The sequence below is a fragment of the Sebastes fasciatus genome, chromosome 10 (assembly GCF_043250625.1).
Source record: "Sebastes fasciatus isolate fSebFas1 chromosome 10, fSebFas1.pri, whole genome shotgun sequence".
Taxonomy (NCBI): domain Eukaryota; kingdom Metazoa; phylum Chordata; class Actinopteri; order Perciformes; family Sebastidae; genus Sebastes; species Sebastes fasciatus.
The window spans coordinates 5,773,036-5,785,307 of NC_133804.1; the positions used below are offsets into that span (position 1 = coordinate 5,773,036).

At 42.8% G+C, this 12,272-nt stretch overlaps 2 protein-coding genes across 4 annotated transcripts in view; both read left to right on the forward strand.

Moving 5' to 3' along the window:
• The window catches only part of LOC141774942 (storkhead-box protein 2-like), a 72,345-nt gene extending 64,155 nt beyond the window's left edge, over positions 1–8,190 (forward strand). For all 3 annotated transcript variants that reach the window (XM_074647763.1, XM_074647764.1, XM_074647765.1), the window contains exon 4: positions 1,070–8,190. In XM_074647763.1, coding sequence (XP_074503864.1) covers positions 1,070–1,274 — 205 coding nt within the window. In that variant the 3' untranslated portion in view covers positions 1,275–8,190. The remainder of the gene's footprint in view (positions 1–1,069) is intronic.
• A 703-nt stretch (positions 8,191–8,893) lies between these two features.
• enpp6 (ectonucleotide pyrophosphatase/phosphodiesterase 6) overlaps positions 8,894–12,272 on the forward strand; it is a 30,135-nt gene continuing 26,756 nt past the window's right edge. The window contains exon 1 of the mRNA XM_074647773.1: positions 8,894–9,249. Within this exon, the coding sequence (XP_074503874.1) occupies positions 8,976–9,249 (274 nt within the window). The 5' untranslated portion in view covers positions 8,894–8,975. The remainder of the gene's footprint in view (positions 9,250–12,272) is intronic.

The following is a 12,272-nucleotide window of genomic DNA, read 5'->3' on the forward strand; positions in this document are numbered from 1 at the left end:
CCAGTTCAAGATATCTTTAATTCCCCTCAATTCTAGATATCTACATTGTCCTTTTTAGATATCTAAAATTAAATGTTGACTAGTCAGAATGACGTTGTAGATATCTCAAACTGGAGTTACGGATAGTCAAAATGTAATTACAGATATCTAGAATTAGAGTTGTGAGTAGGTGAAATGACGTTGCAGATGTCTGTAATTACGTCAGAAGAGGGGGGGGGGGGACGCTGCACAGCCGTATGGGTTTATAAAGTGTGTCTGGAGACAATAAATCTACAATACGCTGTCAATTTCTACCACAACTCCCTAGTGAACAAAGCTCTCGTTGGCCACAGATTCCTTGATGATGAGCTCATTTTCTAACTATTTGATCCACTGCGGTCCCGACCACTCCTCTCACAGCCGGCTGCACATAGAGACTGATGTCATGTGTCCAGCTCGGAGGACTAAAGGCTCGTTTTGATTAAAATGAGTTTGTAGCTCGTTGTTTACCTTACTATGGTTAGAAAGAGCCCTCGTTGGTGTTTTAACAACTTCTGAGTTATTGATCCGGGGAGTTTTAATCTGTGATTATCTTTCACACTTTACCTGAACTGTCCGAGTTAGAAAAGTTTCCGCTAACACTGTTCAGATGCTTCGTTGGGCCGATATCCAATGGGAAGCCTTGATGAGCAACGTCATGCACAACAATTCTGACCAGTCATAATGAGTTTTGAGATATCTGTAACTGTTATTTAGGATAGTCAGAACTGAATTACAGCTATATCTAACTGTCGTTTAGATTAGTCACAATGACATTATAGATATCTGGAATAAGAATTCTGACTAGTCACGATGACGTTGTGGATATCTTTAATGTTAATTCCGGATAGTCAGGTCACGTAGTCAAGAACGAATCCTCCGTCTTTGATTAATTGCGTATTCCTCTGTGATGTGATGATGATAATCAGAATGTTTGTCATCCAGGGTATGTAGTCCTGTTGTTTCCTCTGAGCAGAAATGGAAGCTTCGAGCGCTTCAGTTGCTGTCGTGGTTCCATCATTTCTCACTGTGTGTCACCGTCTCTCCGCAGAACACGGGAGAGCCTAGCGTCTAACACCTCTTCCATAGTGGAGAGCAACCGTCGGCAGAACCTGGCGCTGAGCCCCGGCCACCTCGGCATCACCACCGGCACCGCCACCCCCTTCTCCTTCCGCACCATCCCAGAACCTGCCGGCACCCAACCGGAGAAACTCCAGAAGCCCAGCGCTTGCCTTGCATCAATCACCAGCGTCTAAGGGGCAGAACTAAAGGGCTGCTGTGGGTGGAGCGCCGAGAGCCACAACGGAGAGGGGCCAGACAAATAAAAGTCCCACATCCCCCCCCCAAGGACTGTTACATCTTTAGACTGACCGAATCAGTGGAGCTGCCACAGGCCCACTGTGGAACTATAGCTATTAACACACACAAACACACACACTGGCACATACAGTACACTCGAACAGATACAAACAGAGAAATATAGACCACCAGGAAACTGCTCTCTCTCTCTCTGTGTCACACACACACACACACACTCACACAGACATATACACACCAGGCCACTGGGCAGACTCTGACCATGTCATTCTATAGCCTCTAGTTTACACACTGCTGTTGTGTTGTTTCACTTTCACGAGGGTTCTAGTGTGAGTGTGTGCGTTTGCGTGTGTGTGCGTTTGCGTGCGTGTGTGTGCGCGTGTGTGTGTGAGTGGGTTATGTTTGTATAATCTGTAATCTCAGGTCATGTTATTTCCACTCTCATTCCAGCTGCTCCAGATCAGCGCATCTCCCTCTAGCGGCGTCTCCTGGTATTACACACTGAAGAGATGCAGCTCTGCTGACTACTGTTAACTGATGGTACACACATCCTCACTTGATCCAGCTCCCACTCAATCGTCTCTGTTAGGCTCTTCTCTAAATTCACAACTGGCAGACACACCTTGTAAGGGTGCAGTGACACAAGAAATGTCAATTTATACCCTCCAGACCATCGCTCCAAAAGTGCATCAATGCAATGTGGGGGGGGGGGGTTAGACAGTCAAATGAGTAACCCTGTAACCAGGACTGTTTTTTACTGTAACACACTCTCTGTAGAATGAAGCTGAGCAGTTCTTGTATCTGTTGGATGCCATGATGCCCCATTTGAACTGCCTTTAACCAGCTTCTCTCCTCCAACTGTTGTCAGATATATAATGACAGCCTGAAGTGTAGCTCCAGGGATGAGATGTTTCATTACAGACTGTTTAGACTTTGTTGGGGGGGGACAGATCTTCCTCCAGTTTTTCCCTCTCTTTTTTTTTTTTTTTTTACCCCTCATGTCCACCGGATGCAGCTGCGTCACGTTTCAGCTCTATGATACGTGCTTTTTTTTTTTCCTCCACTCCACTATCGTAACAGAAAAGATAAGTACGGTGGCCCCTGAGAGCTCAGGGGCCACCGTAGACTTTATTGATCCCTGAGGGGGAAATTCACCTTACTGCAGCACAGAGACAGAAAACAAATAGATTAGAAAGATATAAAAAAAAAAAAAATAAGATATTAAAGAAATTAGAGAGGTGACATAAAAAAAATGAATATACAGTATACACATAACTTATATAAGTGAATTTATATATACAGTGTATAAATGCCTATATTTATTGACAGTTGACATGAAGTTAATATTTAATGACATGCTGCATTTTGTCACCGACTTTATGTACATATAGCTAAACTAGTTTTCCTGTTTGTTTGTTTGTTTGTTTATAGAGTCACTTCACAGTGGTGTTCAGATAGAAGCTATTGAGGTCCTGCAGATTAGGGGTGTAAGAAAAAAATATCGAAAACAAATCGAATATTGCAATATTCTGTTCTGTGGTACTGTATCGCTTCTCAAAAACACCGTATTGATTTTTTAATTCACAGTTTACATGCAAAGATTTAACTCAGTCAACACTTTATTTCATTTGCAAAGAGATGTGCCCTCTCAGAGTAGTGCTATGATGTTGGACGTTACAGGGACTGTGATAAATCCAGATGCAGATCCCACTGTTCTGATTGCATAAAAAAAGTAAACTTTTTTTTTACTCAGATTTTATGCATACAGTGGTGTGTTCTTTACACTATGACAGTTTTCCTCAAATTAGATTAAGAAATCGCAATCTATCGCCTTACTTACAGTATCGCAATATATCGCAATATATTGAATCGTAAACCCCTGTATCATGATACGTATCGTATCGCCAGATTCTCGCCAACACACGGCCCTACTGCAGATGAAGTCGCAGCCTGTAACAGCCGTCATACCGGCGAGCAGAAAGCATGTTTTTCTCTGTCCTGCCAGCATGTAAATTTATTCCAACTGACTGCTGAGGTAGCTCATTTCACTTGACATAATATTTCCTCTATGTTACAATACTAAAACAACACACAGTTAAACTTCATCACATTCCTTTCAATAAACATCACTGAGAACTATGTGTATCAGTGATTAATAGCAGCGTGCTGGTGGAGATAGTGCATAAAGAAGGGGGCCACTGTTGTTGTTGGAGCACACAGAGTTCACAAGTGATCATGTTATAAATGATGACTTTCATACTTCTAAAAAAATAACTGTAGACCTTGAAAGGCATTTTGATTTGTTCCAGAAGGTGGAGCACAGTTAGTCGGGAGCACGGATGTATTAAGAGAACTGGATACGGCGTTGTAGGCGAGCTCCCGTTCATTCCTAGGAGAGTTGCTCAGTGGCTCATGATGCCAAAATGGCTCGACTGCCGAGAGATAAAGTACCCGGATCATGAGATAAAGTACCATCATCCAGCGATCTTTCGCATCCATGGGCTCATAGAGCAGGTGCAGTAGCGTTTCCTTTAACTCCGCCTCCCACCCCGCGGTCCAGCCTCGGTCTGGGTCTCATTCACATGAACGGAGGAAGGGAAATAACTCTGAATTCGTACTGGGTAGTTCATTTACCTAAAAAAAAAATCCTGCTGAGTTACAGATGTCTCTTTCGCAATATAAGTCTATGGTAAAAAGTCTCCTTGGACCCAATGGCATCACGTGACGGCCACGGAAGTTGTAGTACCAATTGTAGTGCCCCGCTACGAAAATTGGCATCAACGAGCGGCGCTCTTCCTGGGGGGCTTGGTCGGGAGGCGTAGGCTACTCATCAAGTTGCTTTGGTCCTTATTGATATGAACTCAATCAGTTAAGGTTTATCATTCCTCATTCAAGTAGGATTATGCTGAACAGCACATTTTCTTCGTCACCACGTTCTGTTCTGTATGCCACGCTCTGTTCATGTGAAGCAGCACGATGCGCATCTGATGTAACGTTAGATAATTAAGGAACGGACGAGGCTGTGATCAACCTGAACCCGTACCGATATGGACGAAAGGCGTAAGAGACGTCGGTATGCGCTCGTTATAATCATGATTCGCTCACTTATTTATTTGTTTTTATTACCTCGGAAGACCAACCTGGCCAATGACGAGCTACGGTTACATGAACACCTGAGCAGGAATAGCGTAGCCATCATGTTCATGTAATTTACTTTTCTTAACACAGTATTTCTCTATTACTTTAGAGCTCAGGTGAGACCTCAGGTGGTCAGAGTGTGAAAAACCAGCCCCCATTTAATGACTCATTCATGAAGAAACTATGAATTTGATGTTTATGGAGCTTTTTTTTCTGCCCTTCAGTGTGGCACAAAATCCCAGCAGGACCTCAATGAACCTTTATGACACAAAAAGCACATAGAAACTGAGAAAGATCATTGGTTGTTTTACATGGACATTTTTCACCATTTGATGCTCATATACATATCCAGTTGAAGTGAGAAGAGGCTGGGGAGTGGGGGAAGAGAAAAAAAGTCCAAAAAATGTCGGCCAAACAATATTGGAAACCTTCATTTCATTAAGCAGAACCAAACAAGAGTGAATGTGTGAAGACGTGACGCAGCTGTGTCCGGTGGACGTGAGGGGTTACAGTCATATCCCTGTTGAGTTTCACAGCTCAGCTGTTAGCTGACTTCTTCTAAGAGTTGGGAGTTTTTTAACCAGCGAATATCACCGACCGCTTTCAGTTGGATGGGTAGTGAATTTGAAATGAAATGTCTAAATGCTGGCATCAGAAAAAAAAAAAAAGTAGACACTGCTGCATGTTAAAAAGCCAGCCGGGGGCGTGCACGTGTACATTCATTAGGAGCAGCTGTACTGGCACTTGAGGTGGCTGAGCGTCCAACAGAGAATATGAGATATGAGGTGATTGAGAAAACTCATCCAGACCAGTGTTATACACAACAAGCAGGGATGTGACTTTGTTTTTGATTTCAGTATTTTTTTTATTTTTTATTTTTATTTAGTTATACACAACTTTACCATTAGTTTACATTTCTTATCAAATTCATGCCTACTTGAGTTTTTTTCTTGTGAATCAAAATCCCTGAGCCGCTCTCACTCCTGGTGCTACGATGTATTGTGGTCTGTGACGGCCATGATAATAGTCATAATAAAAAAGGGTGATGAGAGAGTTTGGAAATATAGTAAATGGTTGCTTACACTTGTATAATAGGTTTCACCTGCATACTTTTGGCAAATGGCCATTTAGTCCCTCCTGTGAAGCATTGTGGGTGAACAGGACTGGGATTACACAGTGACGGAAACAGACGGACGGACCGGGGGGGTGGGGGGGCGACCGACCGCTGGCTACGTACGGCACAGGGAGGTGTGAAATAAGACCTCCATTCCAAATGTGTTTGGTCTCATTGTAACCGGACCTGAGCTCGGCTGGATTTACCTTTTATCTGGAAAAATCCTGCAGTCCTATAGGTCAATCATTTCCCCTATAGGCTCAGGGAGCTGTCAATCATCCCAGTGTTGTCGTCCTATAGGCTCCTCTACAACTACCTCCACAGCAGCAAAAACACAGCCCGTCCTTTCTACTATCACACTGTCATCAGCCTCTAGCCTGTGAATGTCTGCACACACACGCACACACACGCACACAAACATCCACTAACACACTACACATCAAAGTGCTGGACTCCCTATTGTTTCCCCTTTCTTCACTAACAAGGTTTCTTCTAATGGTACATGATAGCATCCTGGTTCAGCTGCCAACCTCCCACCCCAAACACACACACACACACACACACACACACACACACACTCCTCCTCCTCATCCTCCTCATCATCATCCTCATTACGGCCTCCAGTGGTACATGACTTCCTCCGCAGAGTGAAAACCTCTCTGTCCGGATCCCAGAAAGGGACTTCAACCCAAATTGTGTTGGCCTTCACAGCAATAAGGCGTGTAACAACAATATCCTGACATACAGCTATGCAAGCTAGCCCGCCGTGACGAGGCACAGAGAAGTAAAGATCAGATTCAGTGACTGTAAGACTCCAGATATACTCCAAAGCCGGTTCCTCATGGAGCACACGTTTTGGTTTGCCCGCGTGGGCGTTCTCAGACATGAAATTAACGTCACATTGACCCTCATGTAAAGTATAAATTAGCCTTGAGGGATTCAGTATGCTTGAAACTAACTAGTTCATACAACGTGTCGTCTGACCGGTATTTCTACCTGTTCCAAATTGCCACACCTGCCCGAACAACATCTGAAAAGTTTGCAGATCATTTGAAGCTTATTTATTAAGTGTGCCTCAGTGAATGATACAAGTGTAGCTGCTTTTGGTTAAAAAAAATGATGTATATCAGGATACTTGTCGCTCTCACCTTGAGTTATTTTGCCCGCTGTATGGTAGGACCTAATGTTTTTTTGTTTTTTTTAATTTGATTTATTTTCAATGATTTCCCCGTGCTCACTCAGTGTGAGGTGTTCGGTTCCCTCTGCCCAGCAGTCCTTGTCGCAGCTAACTGTACTGTTAGCCGACCAGTAGGAGTCATTAGTGTAGCGACAAGGGGCGAGAACCCTCACGGGCTTCCCACCTGTCAACACATTGTGTTTGTGCGAATCGAACTCCTAAAATGGTAGACTGGAACTTTAACTCTTCACCAAAATAACAAACACTTCTTCCATGAAAAACTCCCCTTGATCCCGTTAACATTCGGTCCTACTCTGCATCTTGCCACTACACTACACAACAACAACAACAACGTCATGTCTTACCACTACAAGTCAAAGGTTCAGTTACCTCTTCTTCCTCTGTACCAGAGTACACCTTTATATTCCTTCCCCAATGGACTGATGCTTTCTGTTCCACGGATATAAACACTATTCTATCAGTATTTTAGGATTCTAATCTTTGAAAGAGATTTAGAGTCTGTTCCACTGCTGCTCTTCACCCTCGGGGGTGCTAGGGACTAAAATCCAAGGGGCACTAAAACTACCACTAATTCAGATTCTAGTCTCAGTTCTCAGAGTATTCTAGGATTGTAGTCTACAATGTCTGCACAGTATTTTAGTCTTTACTGCATAATTGCAGTAGGATTCTAGTCCCAATTATACCTGAACAGAAGGGTTTGTAGTGCCAGTTGTACCCACGTAGTTGGGCCCCTATTCAATGGAAGGATAAATCCAGATTCTGTTAGTCAAGATCTAGTCTCTGTTCCACCTTTACCCTGTTTCAGTCCACTAATGAACCACTAATCTTGGGTTTACCACTACAGTTGACTTCTTGTCCCTACAGTTGAGTTTAATCTCTATTGTACCAGTTCAGGGGTTTTAGCTCCCGTTCCACAGCCACAGGGGGGTTCTTGTCCCTGTTCCACCAGTAAAACAGGGCCGTAGTCCCCCTGCCTGGTGGAGGTCATGGGTTCCATACTTCATGTCTGATGATTGCACTGCCCCCTACCCAGTTCCCTCCCTGCTACTGTCTGGCCCAGTGGCCCTCCATCAAACCCCTCCAGCCACAGTCCTGTAACCTTCCATCCCTTTTCTACACTGACAGTCCATGAAATGTCTTCCCTTAACATCGGCGGTGGTTTATAAAAATGGAGGTTCAACAATAACATTGTTTCTAATGGTGACGGTATGTCATACCTGTAAATGATGTTTATCTGTCATGCCTAGTCAAATAATTTAAACAATAAAAAGAGGGATTTTTTTAAATGTCTATAATATCTGAAAGTCCCTTTGATGTGTAGTACTGGTGTTACCGTTGTTGTAGTGTATGTGATACCCTATTGGGATTGTGTTACTTTTTAAGATAATAAAATAACAATGTTTGGTTACACCACTGTTGTGTGTTTTAATGTGATCAACGTTGCTGTCTTATGAAGGATAAGTGGACTTGCATTTATATATTTTCTAGTCTTCCGACCACAAAGCGCTTTATTCCACATGTCAAGATTCACCCATTCACACACACATTCACACACTGATGGCAGAGGATGCCATACAAGGATCTGATCTAAACACTCATTCACACACCGATGGCACAGCCTTCGGGAGGTTAAGTATCTTGCTCAAGGACACTGGTGATCGGAGGAGCCGGGGATCGAACCGCCGAGTCAAGTCAAGTCAATTTTATTTGTATAGCCCAGGGGTCAGCAACCTGCAACTCCGGAGCCACATGCGGCTCTTCAGCCCCTCTGCAGTGGCTCCCCATGGATTTAAAAAAAAAAAAAAGTGGAAATCAATAACTGTTTTTTTGTGTACCTTTTCATTTTTATTCATCATTGTAAGTTTATGGTACGAAGGTACAACAGAGTATTATGGCCACATTGAGGGAAAAAAAAAAATCTGATTTCGAGAATAAAGCCGTAATATTATGAGAATAAGATCATAATATTAGAATATAGTAGTATAGTAGTATTAATTTTACGTGTTATTTTCTCTTTTTCTTGTAAAGTTATGACTTTATTCTCGTTATATTACAACTTTTTTTCTCATAAAGTTATGACTTTTTTCTCGTAATATTACGAGGCCAGGCTGTAACCCCTCCCACCGCAGAGAGTCTGACTGGTTCCCGACCAGTGGTCTGATCATTTGCAGGACGAAACCACAAACCAGCATGTCCCCGAGACAGAGACACACACCCGCTGTCTGCCGCCTGATGCTGCTGCTGTTGCTGCTGCTGGGGACAGGAGGACATCAGTGTCTCGCAGCTCGTCCTCGTCCTCGTCCTCTGCTCGTGTTCCTGATCGATGGTTTCCGCTATGACTACATGGACGACCTGCACGCGCTGCCCGGGTTCCGCGAGCTCGTGGACAACGGAGTGAAGGTGGATTACATGACTCCAGACTTCCCCAGTTTATCGTACCCCAACTACTACTCACTGATGACAGGTAAGCTATACATCTATACATCTATACATCTATTACTACTCATTAATGACAGGTAATCTATCTATCTATCTATTTATCTGTCTATCTGTCTGTCTGTCTATCTATCTATCTATCTATCTGTCTATCTGTCTGTCTGTCCGTCCGTCCGTCTGTCTGTCTATCTGTCTATGGTCTGTGATGATCCCTCTCTGCCTGCCTAAGGACAAACTGATGTCTCATACTTATCAAAGTTTTTCTGCCAAGACAAAATCATCAGCACTCAGCAGAAATGTCTGTCTGAGGTGTACAACAAACAGCTCATAAAGAAAGCAGAATTCATAATCTCAGGACAATTTAACTTTCTGCCCTCCGGTTCCTCTCTCAGACAACCAGTAGTCAAAACTAACCGATATAAATTCTCTTTCATACCCTCGGCCATTTCACTGCTCAACTCGGTAAAGTAAAGGTAGTATCAGCACATCCTCCCATGCATGTTCTTGACATTATCTTATATGGTAATATTGTAACTCTTTTAACATTTTTTTACTTCAAGGTTTCACCTTTTTTCAGTGTTTTAGTATGTGGGGATGTACAGTATGGGTATATTGTCTTATTGTGATGAGATGTTATTGTTGTTGTTGTTTGCTACTGCGGCAAAACCAATTGCCCCTCTGGGACAAATAAAGGTCTTGAACTTCTACAGTATTATCCCTTACGTATATTCTTGGTAGTTTTTTGTTGGTCCTTTATATGAAGGTATTACTTGTATTGTTTCAGTTGACCCCATATGCTGTTATGCATGTTGGGCGCAGATGTAACATTTGACTTCTAGTGTTTCAATTAATATTGTGACTTTAACATTGCTTGTAAAACATTTGATGACTGTAAAAACAAGTAGAACACAAATACAAGTTACCTACGTAACAATTGTATCCAAACAGCTCAAGAGGTTTTTGAGTTATGAAATCATCCAAACCAAAATTGCATGTTACGATTGCCCCCGGTCTCCCCTACAGTACCTTAAATCTCTGGGTCGGCTATGGAGCCCTGTCTGTGTCTGTGTCTGTCTGTGTCTGTCTGTGGCTTCTCTGTTCTTTGCTCGTTGGTGGCCTGCCATGTGAGGATTTAAATCCTTTCTGTGTTCTTGATGATGTTATGTCGTTTGTTTGTCTGGACACCAGAGCTGTTGTTTTTTTGTTTTTTTTAAAGTTATTTTTTTGGGGGCTTTTTCCATTTTTATTGAGGACAGTGGATAGAGTCTTGAAAGGGGGGAGAGAGAGAGAGTGGATGCGGAAAGGGCCACAGGCCGGATTCGAACCCGGGCCGCCGCGGTCAGGACCAAGCCTTAATACATGGACGCCCGCTCTACCAACTGAGCTAACCCAGGCGCCCCAGAGCTGTTGTTTTATAGCCTACTGTCGTATATCTGTGTGTTTATATACTGTCCCTACTATACCAGTTGTTTAACATTTATTGCACACTGTCTCTGTGCACATTTATAGCCTGTGCAGATGGTCCACTAGTTGATTGTTTTACTTGAAGCTAGGCTGTATAATGAGTAATGGATTAGGCATATAGTTTGTTTTTGTGCGTACAAGTATAAAGATAACAGGAGTGTGTAAGTCATGAATTTGAAACATGCACTGATACTTACTGTAATGCATGTTTTTTTTTATTCACCATTGATTTGTACTTTGTCTCAGAGCACTTTACCATACAGTACAGTAGCTATATATTCTGTATGCTAGAGAGTAGATAAGTGACGTGTGTAAGAGTTGATGTTTCTGAGTGAATACATGTGACACTGATAGTGAGTATGACTGAAAAGTTTGACATGATGATGTAATAAAGCATCATTCATAGGTAAAACGTGGAGTAAACCTTTGAGTTGTTGTTAGTTTACACATAGTCTCAGTCACTGTTAGGCTCATATTATCATCACTACCAGTAGTTATTACTCTTCAAGTTGCCAGACGCTGTGTGGTAACAGCGGTCGTACAGTCATGTGTGTGATGGGTATGATAAAGTCTTTGTCTTTATGATGTCACTTTCAGATTGTGTGGTGAATGTCTGCAGAATCAGAGCACTACAGTGGAAATACAAAAATAGAAGATGCATGCACATCATGTCATCTACAGTAGCTGTGTGTAAAATTGCCAGCTGGGCCATGACGGGGCCTCGTAACGCCCGAAGCCCTGTGTGTGTGGAAACCAGTTGCAGTGTTTTATTTTTCCACCAGAAGGAGCAGTTATTATGCTGCAACTGCTGGACATTTTCATTGACCCAGTGAGCCTGAAATCAGCTGTGCTTTTCATATTTGACGCGCTTATTATTGTCATAAAGATATTATGTCTTTGAAAACCGCTGATACAGATTGTTGTTGAGAACAAGTAAGTGAAAAGAAAAAGACACACCTCTAGTTACTGATTGTACCTTCCATTCTGTGCCATGAAAGCTCCAAGACATGCGTTACCCAACAGAACTGTAGGAAAATAATGTTACACAGTAAGAAATAAGTGTGTGCATGACAGTGTGTGCATTCATCTGTGCTGATGGCACAATCTGCTGTTGACAAGGGCATAGAGTTGCCTGCACGCCAGCGAGGGGTCACAGAGGCCAGACTGTGCAGTGAAACTGTTTATGGCGGTGGCCATTTTTAATGGTTGAGCAGGTTCTGGTTCTGGTTGATGAGCAGTCCAGTTCAGGACATCTCCCACAATTATAAGTGAATGGATGTCTACATTTGGTAGGGTGAAGAACAAGGAATAGATACTTCATCTTCATCATCCCCGTTGGCAGCGTAGATACTTGAGAGTTGTCCATAGGCAATGATATATCTAACTAGAAAATTTTGCAAGAAATTTTGACCAGTGTGCTTGGTGCTGGGGGGGGGGGTCTGAGGACCATAGTGAGGTTATAAGAAGGGGGATGATAGGCCCAATAAAGTCCAAAGTCTAGTGACCCGTTTAAACTTTGAATCATTTTTCTACGTTAAAGTATGGCGACTCTGAATGGCCCTAAAGACGAGTGTTTTTGAGCTCTCT